Genomic DNA, 16,774 nt, shown 5'->3' with positions numbered 1-16,774 from the left:
AAACTTTTCCCTAACACGAATCACAAATACTTGGGGAAGTCCAAAAATAAACTGGCCATTAGAGGAGTCACTGCATCGTTTTATCCTCTCTGCCTATTGATCGGCCGTTTCCTACTATTTTTGACGTAATATTTGAGGGATGGGTCTGTCGAGCCATAGCCAAGCAAACACGCGCAAAACACGACCTGCTATTTCCATTATTACACGCGTGGTATAAAATTTGTCGTCAGAATTGGAGGATTTTACTGATCGAAAAGTGGAATGTTTCTTAGCGATCACGATATTTCTTAAATCAGATGCTACTCGCCTAGCGTCATTGGCAAAATTGTAAATTTCACCTTTTTAATCTCACCACACCTAACGAAATTATTAATATTCACTTCACACAACAATCTTTTAGATTCGATACCACGGCAACTAAGTGATTGCGTATTTTGTCATTAGGTGATAATGACAAAATCCGCAATCACTTAGTTGCCAACCCAATGCATTAAAAGTCTGCATCTGTTTCGCTATTGATGATGATACACGATGCAAGTAACTATACAAGAACAGGTATGAACAGAGCTGGAGTAATAGGTAAAATGGTGCATAAAATAGAAGAACACTGTGGATTTTTTATAACGCCACGTTATCTTAGCTCGTTACGTAACGAATATTTATACATCGATGGTAGTTGAACGTTGGATATTGCGTGGTGCAACGATCACCCTTTGTGAATCTCACTGCTCGTTCTATTTCTACGCTACGAGAGTCGCAACTCATTCATCCCTATCGAGTCTTTCATATATCCCACGCACAAGTAAATATACGATGCGCGCTCTATTCATCGCGAACAATCGCCAAGTTCATTGTTACCTGACCCGAGATGAAGAAAGATTTATTTACCTTAGCGTCCCGGCTCTTCATCTCCTGCCTCCTGGGCACCATGTTCTCCCCGTCGGCGTACACGAGATTCCTGATGAATCCGTTGAACCTCGGCTCGAAAATCACACTGGGCAGCGCCAGCAACGTCAGTTTGCTGTTGTACCAGCTGGGCATGCCGCCCACGTAAACGTCAGAATTGCCAGCCAGTTTGCCGAACTCGAACTCCTTGCCGCGGGACGTGGAGACCGCGCTAACTCCGTCCACGGTCAACGTGGTGTTTTCGTTGCACCTGGTGATCTGCACCTTGTGCCAGTGACCGTCGCCCAGGTCGTGGCCGACGGTGACGATCTGTGCACCGCCTCCGAGATTGTATCTCAGCCTGAGCGCGCTCTCCACAAGTTTCACCTCGAAGAAGTCGTAAGTGCCGCCGTCATCGGTGTACAGCAACAGACCGTTGCCTTGCTCGGTCTTGAACTCGAACTCTAGCGTGCCGTTCAGACCGGCGTTCCATTTTCTGAACTGAGCGTAACTGGTGGCCGAGCCCTCCAGCACGAAGGACGTGGCTACCTGGCCGAGCAACACCACCAGGAACGGCATCAGCGCGCCTGTGTTGCTGGTCACGAGCGAGGAATGCATAGTTGCAGGTCGTAGCTGTGGCGGATCGCACTGCTAAATCCTGTTCATCAGATTGTTCAACAGCACGTGTTGTTTCACTCGTACGTCAAGGACACTTGGCTGGAACTCTGACAGTCGATTAGTCTGCTCTTCTTCCCTTCGTCACATTACACCGGATAAATGCCCGCAGAGGATGATCAACAGCGGCGGCTTGACACTCGGCTACGAGCTGATCCAGCGAGCCTGATAGCTTGGATCGGTGGACGTGCAGCGTTTGATCAGCGCAGCTACTTTGTGTACTCGTTCGCTAGCCACGTTGTACCGGCTGCAGTCGCACGTGAGCACGCACGCGCGGACGGCCTCGGCTGCGTGCGTGGGTGGCGGATATGGAAAGAGAGAGTGACTGTGCACACGTCCGTGCGGAATCGCTTGGCGAGTCTTTCTCCTAGACGCTCGTTTGTTTCGCACCCTTCGCTAGGACGTGTCCCTGCGTCTGCTTTGTCCGTCTTTTATGGGATCGCGCGGCCGACGACCAGCGATTATCGACGAGCCGGAACAAACAGCAGAGATGCCGAAAGGGAATTGCCGATCAAACGAAAATCCTACGTTCCGACAAGTTCGCGAGAGAACAAGTGGAACTCTTTGAAAATTGTCGCGGTAGTTGGCCAGGCAAGTTGCTAGAGAAACGAAATGCAGCACGTTCGATTCGCTGTGCTTGGCAAACGGCAGTGCAACTGGATATGTATTCGATGTTAACGGTCTTTTACCTTGCCGATCGCAGAGTGAAATCGGACGAATGGAGTGTAGTCGACCACACGAAACACGCTTCGAACACGCTTACCACCCGATTCTTCTCTTAACGCGCGTACACACGTTCGAGCCACACTTGGATCCCCTGTAACGAACCGGATGCTGCTTTATGAGAGTATCACTTCACAATCACGTTATGCACAATTTGATTCTGGCGAATCTTCTGCGGCCTCTCGTACGTGTGCAAATCGACACCAGATTGCGCTTAATGAATTCACTTTCCAGTAATCAGATGAGCGAAAGCTCGTTAGCGAGATTTTCATCTAGCGAATCGATGTGCAGTCGGTATTTTCTCACCGAGATCATGTTCACGCTGGGTATACAACTCCGCAAGTTATTGCCAGCTTGGACGATTTATTCTTTTGAGATCCTTCGTTGTATCCGCTAATTATCTCGAAAGAAACGCGATAACGTCAAGGCTAAACGGTTGTTACACCAGTAGGACGATTCTTTTCTAATTCGATACTTCTCCGAGAGCTGCTCGAATCCGATGAGAAGCTTCAATTATTTCCGTCATCGTGTCAACGTTTCCTTCTTTCTGTTTGCCTCGTCTAGTAGCGTTTCAGCCCGAGGAAAGAATTTTAATTCCAAGATAATTAACGCGACATTTGCTCGCGGGTTTGTTATTCTATCGTCGCCTCGCATCAAGGGACTCTAGCAGCGACCTAACCTAAGGCACCTCGAGGCGCCTCGTACCACGTCGCTGACACACTTTCTCCGTCTGTGCTCTCGACAGAGTCTCTTCAAGTAGCCCTCAACCTGCACTTGGTCGATTGCTGGTGTCGCCTCTCTTTCTTCTGCCACGATCGTCCTGCTATGGCGATGTCGAGTGAGTCGCAGCAATTAGTCGAGTTTGCTCAGGGTCACGAGAGATCGCACGATCGAAAGGGAATCATTCGACCTCGAAGCAACGACACCCGAGATTCCTCGAAATACCGTGCTACTTGGATACGTAGCACGACCTCGACCTCCTAACACACGTTAACACGACCACTTTCACCACGCACCCTACGCAGCATCAACAGCCAACATGTCACGACCATTGGAAAACCTCGCACACGCTCCGATTACGCGCACAACTCTCTGTGTCGCTCACTCGTCACGCAGCTTGCATCGCTCGTACAACCGTGTGCTGTTTAACGTTGTTTGTCCTCCGCACGAAGAAAACACACGGACTCGGCAAGAATCTCGCAGGAATGTAACGAGCACCGCCACGATCCACCGCACTATGGCGCGAGTACTTTCGCCAAGCCTTGCGTAGCCTCGTACGTTGCCTGCTGTTTCCACTTTGCAGACAGGTTACTCCACGTCGTCGTCCATCCAGCGTACGTTTATTTCGCGATCGATCCGGCTCTCGTGGCTCGGCGTACGCCCCATTTTTCTCATCCAACCCTGTCGAGTTCTACCGCCAGCCACACACACCGCACCTGAACGAGAGCGGCAGCTCTCTGTACAACCGCGCGCACGACTACTATCGTTGACCTAGCGTTGGTCGAGCGTGGGCCTGATGATACGTTTGGTCAGATATGTACGTGGTAAGAGCGTGAGCGCCGATTGCGGAGGTGGATCAACCCTCTCGACGGCTCCCGGCTTGATACTGGCCTAGCGAGAGGAGAACGCTCGGTCGAGACGGTCGGTCGGTTGGCCGACGACGTTGGTGCGACGCCCCCGGCACGACGCCGACGCCTCGCGCCGTTTCCACGCGCAAGCGCCCGCTTAGACGCGCAACGAACAAACGCAGCGCCGAGGACGACGAGCACCGTGAAAGCTGTAAGGCTTCAGGTTGGAAAAGGACGCTACTACGTTTTCGAAGATGCGGTGGAGAGGATTCGCCGTCGTGTAGTCTCTCTCTTCAGGCTGATACGCCAAGTAGATGGTTCATCCGTGTGGTGGTGGTGTATAGCAGCGAGATTGCTCACGGCTGCCTTGGAACGCCGCGGAAAAACGCTGGCGACGAGATGCTCCCGTTGAAAAATTGCTGGGTGCAAGCAATGATCGGCAAGCGTTTGTTGCTTTGCGGATCCACTCAGCCGCTTTTCTACGTTACAACGGGTCAATGATTGCTTCCTCCCCTCTACAACCCACTACTTTTGTTTGCCATAGCATTCGCGCGATTAATTTATTTATTGATTTAGCATCGGCAGTTTGCATATTCGAAATATTTGATGAACGTTTGTAACGTTGACAGTGGGATTTCAGTTGTGTCTGTCGTAATAACATTTCCACATGCTTGAAACGTATTTTATCATCATTTTATTCGGATAATCAGGCTTCTAAAATTATGATAAAATACGTTTTAAGGGCCCATCGGTGTTCATGAATCAAAACAAATTCGCCGGATACGTTTTGATAATGCGACGCCGTACGTGCATTTAGGTTTAATTAATTAGTTAATCGATTGAAAGTTTAATTAAATTCCACGATATCCGGCGATTTACATCCTCGTAGTGTTCGTGTTAAAATTTCGAAAACGGATGAATTTATGGCCAAGTTCGAAGGATAATACGAGACTTGGGTCAAACAGCACCCGGATGATCGAAACTCCATTGAAATTTGGAATCTCGGATTATGAGAGAAGCTGTTTGATAGGGGAAAATAGGATAACGCGGAATTATAAGAATTTATTATTCCCATATTTTCAAATAAGGAGGATAGTATGTACAACGTGTAATACGTACAATAATTGTCAGTGGAAGCCATGACCGAAATCGAATCGTCCTTGAAGCGAGAAATAGTTGAATAGTTATGGCCTCATAGAACCATTGGAGATCGGCTGAAAGAAATGGCGGATATTAAATTTTACGATGAACTGTTCCAATAGAGAACATTTGTTCGTAAAATGGTGTGAGAGAAAAACAATGTCGTGTAACTACGATGAATCATTGAACGCAATCGAACGAGCTTGCATTAGCGTGACATAAGCCCCATACTCAAATTTTAAAACGCGTAATGACTATTTGAAACACTCGAAACTGGGTTAAAAGCACCTTTTTAACGTGCATAACATTTTTAGAGTGAAAATGGGATCTGTAAAAAATGATGACCGTAAATAATAACAGTTACATAGGAGTTTCGCTGTTATTCAATTCACGTCTTTCCATTTCCACGTGTATTTACGTAAATAAAATAAAACCAGCCATAAAACAGAACGGGAAATTCGAAAATGTCACCTAAGTCCTTTCAACTACATTTAAATTACATTTGGCAATCTCTTTGATTAATTACGATCGGGCGATTAGCACGTGGAAAATTTGGTACAGGAAATGTAATTGTAAAATATATAAAAATGACTATTATTTATCACGATACTCGTAACAAGATGGAGCAAGTAAATAATTGGAAAAAAGAAGTATCCCTCTTGGTAGAGAGTAGACAAAATATTTGCAAGCTCTGAGCTTTCTCGAAATGATAAAAATACTGGATTATTGCGCGAACAATGTCGGAATAAGTTTACGTAAGTCGTGTACAATACGTATAAAGAATTCCAAATTTCTGAGCGCGTCTCCGGTGAACCTTAAAACCTGCTTTCGTTTTATTGCGTCTGCTGTGTGCTCTAAACATCTCGTGTATTGATATCGAGTTCTTTGCTACAAAAAATCTTGCAACGCGAGCATAAAACTGGAATAAAAGAAAGCAAGTGGTTCGTAAATGCGAGATCGACGATCCAACCATTCCAAGGGCATCCAAAGTTATGTAGATGTTCGTCCTTTTAGAACAATATCACAGAAACAATTAAAACAATTGCTTCATTGAAATTCCACTATTCCATCGCTGTATAAAACAGCTGGATTTGTTATTCAATAAAATGGACTATAATTCTGACACTTCCGGTCAAATTAGAAATTTACAGGACCCTAACATTTACGTTTAACACAAACGCTTACAGGACTTTTGCCTGAAACACGAGATCAAACGAAACGTATTGGCAACTAAGTGATTGCGGATTTTGTCAGTACCACCTAATGGAAAAATCCGCAACCACTTAGTTGCCAAGCCGATAGATCCCTCGAAGCAACGATCAGCAAATAAATATTTTCTCCTTAATAAATCCGGGACAGGAAATATTTAATCGACCTGTCGGCCATCGCCGTCCATAAATCAGCCTATTACGAGCCACGAATCGAGGAGACCAATAAACCGGTAGCAAGGGTTCCGTAGCGCGATCGATTCATCGGACAAATGCGCGAATTCAATTAATTGCCGCAAGGCAAGCAGCGAGATAAACGACGACGAATCCGCGTAGAGAGGCGCCGGTGAAAACCACCGAGCCACAATGCGCTGAAACGAAGTGGAAAAGCGCGGCGGGGGTTGCAGCGTGAGGCGCGAGAAGACGCTACGACGATGGAAGAGGGCGAGAGGATAAGAACGAGCAACGTGGACCAAGTGTCCGAATAAGAGTGGCTAGACAGAGGGGAAAAGGGCGCACAGGCGGCGTACAAAGGCGGTTGCAGGCGAATAGAAGGATGGTAGGTGTCTGGCAAAAGGTGGAAACACCGACGGGCCAACCAGCAGCGGCAACACAGCGACTCGGCAATGCTGAGAAAGCATGGCACAAGCCCGTGAAAGGCAGCGATCCGCGAGAACGATACAACACGAACATCCAAGATGGCTAACGTCTTTCTTCTCCTTCGTCTTCCCCTGCGCTTCGTCTTCCCTCGCCCCTTTCCCTCTTCGGTCTTTTATGGCCGAGGGAGGAGCGGATCGACGCTGAAGAGAGGATTGAGTGTCGAGCGGAGTGTATTTGCCGAGATATCGTTGACGCTGGTCGTCGAGGATCAAGTGTCAATTAGAGGACTTTCACGTTAATTAGGAGAGGCGTCGCGTCGCGGCATCGTTTGACAGGTCTGCCGGTTTTTCGCGCAACAAAGGAATTTTTCATCGACATCCAGGTAAGGTGAGATTTGTGAGATGATTGTCAAAGAACAGGGCTGTTTGGAAACGGTGGTTTGTGTGCCGGTGTCGTACGAAATATCATGGGAATAGCAATAATCATTTCGAGCATGTTACTTGAGATTATGCGCGTGATACGAGACAAATTCCCGTGCAACATGGTTCCCCATAACGCGAATTCATATAGCGCGTAACGTATTAAGCGGCGTTACACGGCAGTCTGCTGTGAACTATCGAAGCTTAACGTTCTATCGAATTAAGCGTGAAACGTAACGGCATAGTTGCTCCTCCACTTTTGACCTGCGTTTATGCGAAACGTCTTCCTTTTATTTTACGACACGTTTACTCGCCAACGGTATTAAACGGTTCGCTAAAACGTGCTACAAATTATTAATAATTCCGCGCGAACTCTAAAGGCTGCTCCGTAAACAGCTGTCTCTCGATTCTCCGTGCAGTTTCAGCCAAGCTTCTCCCAATAGACTAACCAGCATCAACTATCTTCAGCGGCTTTCAACTATCTTCAACGGACTATCGCCGACTTTAACAGGCTTTAACAAACTCTAACCGAGTTTCATCGACTAACTTCCTCTTCAGCGCGCGTTGCACTTTTGATCCATTACGCGCGCATCCTGTAGTCCTATCGTCTACCTTTCAACTAAAAATCTACTCCACGCTGGCAGAATTCGTTAACCTATGCCGTGTCACCGGGACAATTATGAATTTTTCGCGAAACTTTAAAGGCTAAGCGGCAAAGTTACCGCCGAGTATTTAATTAAAAAAAAAAGCTATAATTGCTGGGATTGCGTTGAATTCTTGCCACTTTGACCTGCTTTTACACCTGGTTTACTCGAACCAAGGAAAGTTTCACCTCCGCTAATTATATACACGTGTATATGTACGTATATATCGTGTATATATAGCGTGGGCCATCAATGAACCACGCGATACTCTCGCTTATTTCGTTCTTTTCTAAACAGTCATAGTTAGGGTTGGAACTTCCAAGAACTTTCCTCTTTCTCGCGGTGAAGTTTCTTCGTTCAGCAGGAGTATGGGTTGTACGCGTCGCTGTTCGCTTATTCACGCATAATTACGTCGCTGCTTTCCACCAGAGACCGCGGCGGATCGTTTCGAACGCGTTCGAATATTTATACCGTCAGCACTGAACCAGGTTATCGGGGACTAAAAGTTTCCCAAATAAAAATCTATGGGCGAAAGTTTGACCCGGTTTCTGTTTCTTTTTGCACGCCAGCGTAAAAACGATTTACACTTCGCTTAAATTTTAATACAGGAAACTTGAAAAGCTTGCGTGCGACGTGCACTGGCTCGTCAAAGTGTCGGTACAATTATCATGGAATAGCTATTACGTATACAGTCGGTGGAAAACGTATGCGTTCGAGTACCGAGTTTTAACAAAATTAAATTGCGAAATTTCATTCACTAAGAGAATTTTAACAAACTAGAAATATATACGTATTCTTACGAGCGTACGGGATAATTTTTCAAGAATTGATCTGATTTCAACGATTAATTTTACTTTTAAGAAAAGAATGCGATATCTGCTTCTCTTTTGAAGATATTAACCAGTTGACTGTTTTTGACGACATTCGTTACGCAGAAATGGCAATATCTTGTGTTACGACGAGTATACTCGTCGTGCACAGAAAGTATTTACAATTTGCTGTTCTAGTTGCAATTTAGTAATTGTAGTAAATTGCAGTGATAAAGCTAAAAGATAAGACATTCATTTAATTACAATTTAATCCTGTATTATAACAGCCACACGTACTTTCCGTCTGACGAGTATACTCGTCATGCGTAGAAAGTAGTTAAAATTTGCTGTTTTAATTGCAATTTAGTAATTCTAGTAAATTGCAGCGATAAAACCAAAAAATGAGACAATTCATTTAATTAAAACTTAATTCTATATTATAGCAGACATTCGTACTCTGCCTGACGAGTATACTCGTCATGCGTAAAGGTACTTACAATTTGCTGTTTTAATTACAATTTAGTAACTGTAATAAATTGCAGTAAGAAAAATAAAAAATAAGACATTCATTTAATTACAACTTAATTCTATATTATAACAGCCATACATATTTTTTGTCTGACGAGTATACTCGTCATGCATAGAAAGTACTTACAATTTTCTGTTCTAATTGCACTTTAGTAACTGTAGTAAATTGCAATTATAAAACTAAAAAATGAGACAATTCATTTAATTAAAACTTAGTTCTATATTATAGCAGCCATTCATACTCTCTGCCTGACGAGTATACTCGTCATGCGTAAAGGTACTTACAATTTGCTGTTTCAATTACAATTTAGTAACTGTAATAAATTGCAGTGATAAAACCAAAAAATAAGACATTCATTTAATTACAACTTAATTCTATATTATAACAGCCATACATATTTTCTGTCTGACGAGTATACTCGTCATGTATAGGAAGTACTTACAATTTTCTGTTCTAATTGCACTTTAGTAATTGTAGTAAATTGCAATAATAAAACTAAAAAATGAGACAATTCATTTAATGAAAACTTAGTTCTATATTATAGCAGCCATTCATACTCTCTGCCTGACGAGTATACTCGTCATGCGTTAAGGTAGTTACAATTTGCTGTTTTAATTACAATTTAGTAACTGTAATAAATTGCAGTGATAAGACCAAAAAATAAGACATTCATTTAATTAAAACTTAATTCTATATTGTAACATCCACACATACTTTCCGTCCGACGAGTATACTCGTCTATCGCTCACGTTTAGCAACTCGTTTTAGCTACGCACTTCTCAAAGAGGTCGCAACAGGCAATTGGTTAATAGACGTCTATCAAATGATAAAAATATATGCGTCCTAAGTATTGCTTCATAGAATAAAATCTGTATATACATCACACGTGGTATCTTGAAACGTCATTGATGCTGCAATGAGCCAGCAACGTCATGATTGTATTCGAAATCAGATTTGTATATAGTACTGTAGCACGGATACTGTAGTACAGCACCGTAGTACTATCTGGCATAGACCGATAGACACATCGGCACTGTAATCTGACACGGTCGTCATGATCGAATTTGAAATCAATGCTAAAACGTATCCAGAAGTTACAAGATATTTGCTGTATGTTTCATACGATCTAAGCAACTATCGTAAACGTTAGAACTGATCCTACAGAACGTTGATGCAACGAACAGTCGACTATTTAAACACTTTAACAATCTCTGCGAAACACGTACTCGTGCTGCAATATTTTGTAGATTTTACGTGCAACATGGATTTTCAGATTTCTGTCAAGCTTTCGGCGATTTAATCGAACCTCGTTACAAACTCAGTGAAATTTCACAATGTTCCATGCCCTTCATATATATTCATAAAAGATTTGTATAAATGTTTGTACACGGTTCGTATGAGGATCAAACTCAAGGAAACTTCGTTGTCTTTCGATATGGCAAAGAAACTTCTGTACTGCCACGCAGTTGTGTAACAGCAGGATTGTTTGCGGTCCGTACAGCCAATTCACGCGAACTTTCCACCCCAAGACCGAATTTCGTTATCTAAATGGCTTCCGGCAACTTGTACGTCGCCTCCAAATTAAGGTATCGCATATTTGTTACGTTTAACTATTAATTGCGGGATTAATTGGGTCAGATTATATTGTTTTCCTAGAGGACATGTTTAACGTGCGACTCGTCCATGTGACACAGATACGCATACAGCTTCTCAAGTGTTATGGTAGATATAGTAATTGATAAATGTAAGAATATTAAATGCTATATTATTATATTGGATTGGCAACTAAGCGATTGCGGGTTTTGTCATTGCCTAATGACAAGAGCCGCAATCACTTGGTTACCAAGCCAATATATCTTTATGCGGATATTATATATCATTTTTTTTTTTTCAAACGAAGAAATTCAATGCAGCAATGTACATTTTATGATCGCTGGATACTGATCTTTCAGTGATTTATGCATCGAATTACATGCACATACAGAAATTATGCCAGTTATATCTTCCAATTTATCTGCGTACGTCGCGATATTGTAACACGGTTGTCTCGTTGCAAAGAAATATTCCACATTTATTATTAGTTAAATCGAGCGTTATTTGTTTATTAAAGTTACTTGTATATAGAGAATTATGCATAAAAGTTTGTAATTTAGCTTAATATTGCTATATGCGGGTGTCCTGGATTAGAATGTTCTAAAACAGCGTTTTTTTGTGATTTTTTTTTACAAGCCAAAGAAAGAAATGAAATTACTGAATTTTGACATATGGTTTTATATATATTTAACGAATGCAAAAATATTTTTTTTAAAGTAAAAAAGAAAATTGTAACAGATTTCCAAACCTAATTCATGGACGTCGTGTAGCTGCGCCTCGTAATTCTTGACTGAAACAAAAGACCAAAAAAGATGAAATTGTTATATATTTTTCCTCTGGGTGAACTAAACAACGGCAGAAAAAAATGTGAAATTAACAATTTTGCCGTTTAAAAGAAGGAAAAATAAACTTTAAGATATTATGACAATTATTTGAATAAACTTCTTTCTGCCTCTGTTTCGTTCACTTAGAAGAAAACTGTATAATAATTTAATCCTTTTTTGGTTCTTTGCTTCAGTCAAGAATTACGAGATGAATCTTTCTCGCTGATTGAAGACTGCAGCGACAAGACGCCCATGAAATAGGCTTAGAAATCTGTTAGAATTTCCTTTTTTTACTTTAAAAAAAATATTTTTCTATTCGTTAAATATATATATATGTCGGAGATGAAAGAATACTGGAACCTTCCCTTCGGAACTTTGGGAAGACCCCTAGTATTGTAATTTAGATTTCACCATAGCCGAATTAAGAAACTGTTGTCATTCGATTCGACTGTACTTATTTGAGATTTATGATAGTGAGCTCGGGCTCGAGGCGACAACCAGTCGCCGAACGTAGTCGCGGTCAAGGGATGAACGTTTTGTCTAACAAAGGCATGAAGTAACTCTATAGCTGTCCTTAAAAGAAATACTTAGGACGGGGCACGACGGTAAGCATTTCAACGATTTCTGTCCCGTGGCTCGCCACACGCAGACTCTATTCTTTGAGTAAGATGATTACCAGATGTCGACGCGTCTCCACAGTACATGTTCAGCTAGCCCGAGGACCCGCTATAAATCTTAAGATCTATTTAACTAAAGTCCTTCAAACCGACAAACAGTCCTCGTCCCAACTACGAGAAAATAGGAGAAATCTATTTTTCTCACGAACGACGCTTACTCTTCTCGAACTTTCTCTTAAGGGCGGCTAGCACCCTTCCCTAACCACCAACATGGAAATTGACCAATTAACAGTAACGCCAATTTCCCTCACTTTCCGAATGAAGGCTTTTCTCCACGAATCCGATGATTTCGTGCCCTTAGGCACACCCGTCATAGTTTTCCTCGACAGCGTTACCGTGATGGAGAACCTCTCTCCGGTACGATCTCAAAGACAATTCAAGTAACTCTCAGATACGTAGTGATTGCCTCGCGCATTAACATTGAGTACAATTTAGACGCTGAAGAAAAGTAGAGTTCGTCATCCCCTTGACCGCGGATTCGTTAGTGAGCCTAGGATCATTGTCATTAGCTTCTCGAGTATCTAATTATCGCGATTACTTGTCCAATTCCATCATAGTCATATTTGCACTAGTAAATATCTCCTCTATTGCATAATGATCACGTCTAGCGCCAATAGGGATTCGTTTCACGCCCTCAACCCTAACTGAAATCTTAACACCAACCCGACATATATATATATAACCATACCTAAAAATTCAATAACTTCATTTCTTTCTTTTCTTAAAAAAAAGAAGTTTTAGAGCATCTTAATTCAGGACACCTCCTTAAGTTACTTGAAATTTTTTCACGTCTCTTCGTCGTTGTGTATATAATATACATATACAGTGGAAGGTGGGTAATTCGAACCTGTATAATTCGAAAACCTCTATGAGACTAGAATTTCGTTCATTCGGTTGCGCTTCGTTGTGAAAACCGCTGTAAGCCGAGATGTAAGCTCCCTCTGACTCGAATTATTTTCTCCGCGTTTTCATCCGTTATTTTACCTCTGCAACTCGAATCGAGGCAAGTCCAAGTTCACATCTACACGGTGCTCTAAAAATCAGCCGTTTTCAAGCATTCGCGATAGCTCTCTTCGGAGAGAAAAATGTTTCCATCAAAAGTCTGCCAGTTTTCGTATATACACGAAGAAAGATACGTATATGTGCGTGCTGTCTTTTGTCCTTGTTTCTCTATCACGCAAACTGATTGCTTTTCGTCGGTGAAGCCACACGCGTGTACGTAGAATTTCCATCTTTACGTTTTCGAATATCTGGCTTGGCAACTAAGCGATTGCGGCCTTTGTTATTAGATGGTAATGATAAAACCCGCAACCACTTAGTTGCCAAGCCAATAGACACCGAAAAAGCCAACCGGCGTGTAAAGCCTCTGCAAGTCGAATTTCCGCTGTTTCATCGAAGCTCTGTTATTCGAAAACCTGAACCTGCGTAACCCGCAGACTGAAGAAACTCTTGCCTGAAGATCGCAGATTTACAGAAGAACCTAACGCTTAGCCTAACGTTGTTCGTAGCTGGAAAACCGCTATACTTCGACTACATCGCAGGAAGAAAAGGTTGGCGAACGAAGCGCTGAGAGATAAAAATCGTGGAAATAAAATGGAAATCATCTCGATAAGGATGGAACAGCTTCTCTTATTTTCATTCTCTTCGCAATCTCTGTCTTCTTTCTTATTTGCCCTTATACATTTGTATCCGGCGTAGACAAACCTTCTCTTATTTCTGTAATGCGAAAATCGCATTTTGATGAGTCGTTGGCAAGTTTAATTAGCTCGAACGAGAAGGGCGTCACCCATATTTGGCCCCCATGAAGCATACCCGTCACATAGGTACGGGTGACGTGGCGACCAACGTGTCAATTAACTCGAACAAGAAAGGCGTCACCCATATTTGGTCCCCATGGAAACATACCCGTCACACAGATATGGGTGACACAGCGACCAACTTAAAACGTTAAAGACGCCATGAATCGCGTGTAACAGATTGCCTCGTAAAATCAGGGAGCATCTGTTTTACGTAAAACGTGGCCGAGGAAACGCTAAGCCCTGCGAACGAAGAGAATAAGGTTGTGCTGTATCAAAGGGCAGATGAAATGGGGAAAAAGTAATCCCTTAGGGTTGGAAGTTGACAAAAGAGGGCGTAAAGAGAATAGACGGACGCGACCAAAGACGAAAGGGGAAGAAAGTGACAGAGCAAAACGACGAGTATCATTCAATCTTGCCGAATGAATCCACTTTGCACGCGCGCGTTCCATTTACATTTGAATGATGGAGAATGCTGGGAAATAAGCAAACCGGGTCCTCCGCTGCAGCTGAAACGCTTACGTTTACTTGCTTCGACCGGTTGATCCCCTGGAATTTTACATTTCCCCTGTAACGAAGATTCCCAAGGAGAAACAATCGCAGCAATCGAACTTGCGTTTAAATCAAGATCGACCGCCGAGGCAATTTTCTTCGAACGCGATTGCTTCAAGTTGAAAGTATCTCGAATTTCTAAATTGCTCGGAGCAGGGAAAACGCGAGTCAGAGGCAAGTGGAGCCAACCGTGCAACAACATTTCGCTTTCCGAATTTCCTTTCTGAGCAATCGATCGCAACAAGGACAGATTATTCAATTAAATTGCAATTTTAGCGGAGGCTAAAACACCTTCGTAAGTTTGACGATGTTTGCAACAGTCGCAGGCTAGGACGAGATAAATCGGACGAACAAACAGATATAAATAATTATCATGAAAAAGCTGTACACAAGCAACAGCCAACCGGATAAAACGTTTCCTATATCCGTCGAACAATCTAAAGTTTCGATCGCGATCCAAGTAATAACCGATTAACCGATTGGTCTGCATTTCTGGAACGTCGGATAGCGTTCGTGGAGCGCGTTTACGAGGCAAGCGGTGAAGATGTTGAAAAGAGCGGAAGAAAAGCGGCGTGTTCGCCGGCAGTTAAGTTCGCGAAAGTTCAATCCATGGATGATGCACGATGAACTCGTCGAGCTGACCTCGTATCGGCAAAAGACCAGTTCTGAATTTCCAACTTGGCTCTCTTAAACGTTGTTGCCGTGTATTCGTGCGACCCGAGTTCCTATCTCGAATAGAGTCGGGCTACTCGAGCGTTTTGACCCATAAAGCGGTGGATCGAATTAAATAAAAACAAGCAGAATATCCGCATTGAATTGGTGAATGCATTACGATATATTTACGTGATTTTCATCATAACATTTCCAGCGTTTATTTTACAAATGTCGAATTTTTGTGAGAAAATTCAGAAGACGAGAAGTTTCCATGTACTTTGGCGCTAGCTTTTTATTTATCAGTCAGCTACTGATAATATGCGAATATATGATATATAATAATATAGTAATGATAAGATAGTCAGCTAGTAATTTTGCAGAATCTACAGATTTTTTTGGGGTCTATGTACGTCTATCTACGTCTATCTATGGGGTCTATCTACTTTCTATGAGAAGGCAGAATATCGGTAGAATATTTGATAATTTTGAAGAGATCGTTTCATGGACGTGGGTCAAGATGAAAATTAATTAACCGAAAGGAGAAAATGGTAGCATCGATGCTGTTGACTTCTACTTGGTCACGGACACTGTCGCCTGTAGTAATTATAATTATAAAGTCCACCGTGGCCCGTGTTGGCGTGTAATTAACCTACAACAGACGACGCCATTTACTTGAAATGGAAGAAATTTAAATACCAATAACCGAGCCAAGAGGAGGAGGGTGTCTTAGGAAGCGAGCGGAGTGGCGGCAACCACTTGAGAATCCTCGAGCAATCTAGCGAGAGAACCAGATGCTACGGAAAGCTTTATCAAGCCCAACTTGCGAATATCATGTTTGAGACTAGACACTTTATTTTCATTACACATATATATATTTTTTATTCCTCATTTTTTACAACTCTTTTCAAGCATACATACATTTTATAATCTAAATGAAATTGGTGGATTATTTTCTTGTATATAAGAAAATAATTATGTGTAAGATATGTATAGTTATTATATGTAATAATTTTCTTATATATATATATAATAATTATATATAATAATTTTTGTATGTATAAGGCTTTTAAAGAAAGAATCTATCAGTTTCATTTAGAGTTTACAATGAGGCTGAAACGTTTAACCAATAGAGGTTTGTTGTATCTTTCGCATTTTGTAATTTTCTCATTTATAATTAATATGCTCGCGAATATCATGTTTGAGACTAGACACATTATTTTCATTATACATTTATATTTTTTTATTCTTGAATTTTTATAACTCCTCGAAAGCATCCATTTCATAATTTATAATTTAAATGAAATTGATGGATTATTTTCTTGTATATAAGAAAACAATTATGTGTAATATATATGTAATAATTTTCTTATATGTAAGAAAAATAAGAAAAACTAGTGTTATATATAATGTTATATGTTACACACACATATGTTTTTTCTTTTTCCTCAATTCTTTTTTTAAAAGCTATCTATATATAT

The 16,774-nt window shown here is 41.9% G+C and overlaps 1 protein-coding gene across 10 annotated transcripts in view; it reads right to left on the bottom strand.

Annotated features, from left to right (window-relative positions):
- LOC100646013 (neurexin-1) overlaps positions 1 to 3,901 on the bottom strand; it is a 636,909-nt gene extending 633,008 nt beyond the window's left edge. For 9 of the 10 annotated variants that reach the window (XM_048413687.1, XM_048413689.1, XM_048413690.1 and 6 more), the window contains exon 1: positions 889 to 3,901. In XM_048413687.1, coding sequence (XP_048269644.1) covers positions 889 to 1,503 — 615 coding nt within the window. In that variant the 5' untranslated portion in view covers positions 1,504 to 3,901. The remainder of the gene's footprint in view (positions 1 to 888) is intronic. The other variant, XM_048413697.1, reaches the window with a different exon arrangement.
- Between the last annotated feature and the right edge of the window lie 12,873 nt (positions 3,902 to 16,774).

Source organism: Bombus terrestris, chromosome 17, assembly GCF_910591885.1.
Source record: "Bombus terrestris chromosome 17, iyBomTerr1.2, whole genome shotgun sequence".
Taxonomy (NCBI): Eukaryota; Metazoa; Arthropoda; class Insecta; order Hymenoptera; family Apidae; genus Bombus; species Bombus terrestris.
The sequence above is the reverse complement of the archived record's forward strand: the minus strand, read 5'-3'. Positions and strand labels throughout refer to the sequence as shown.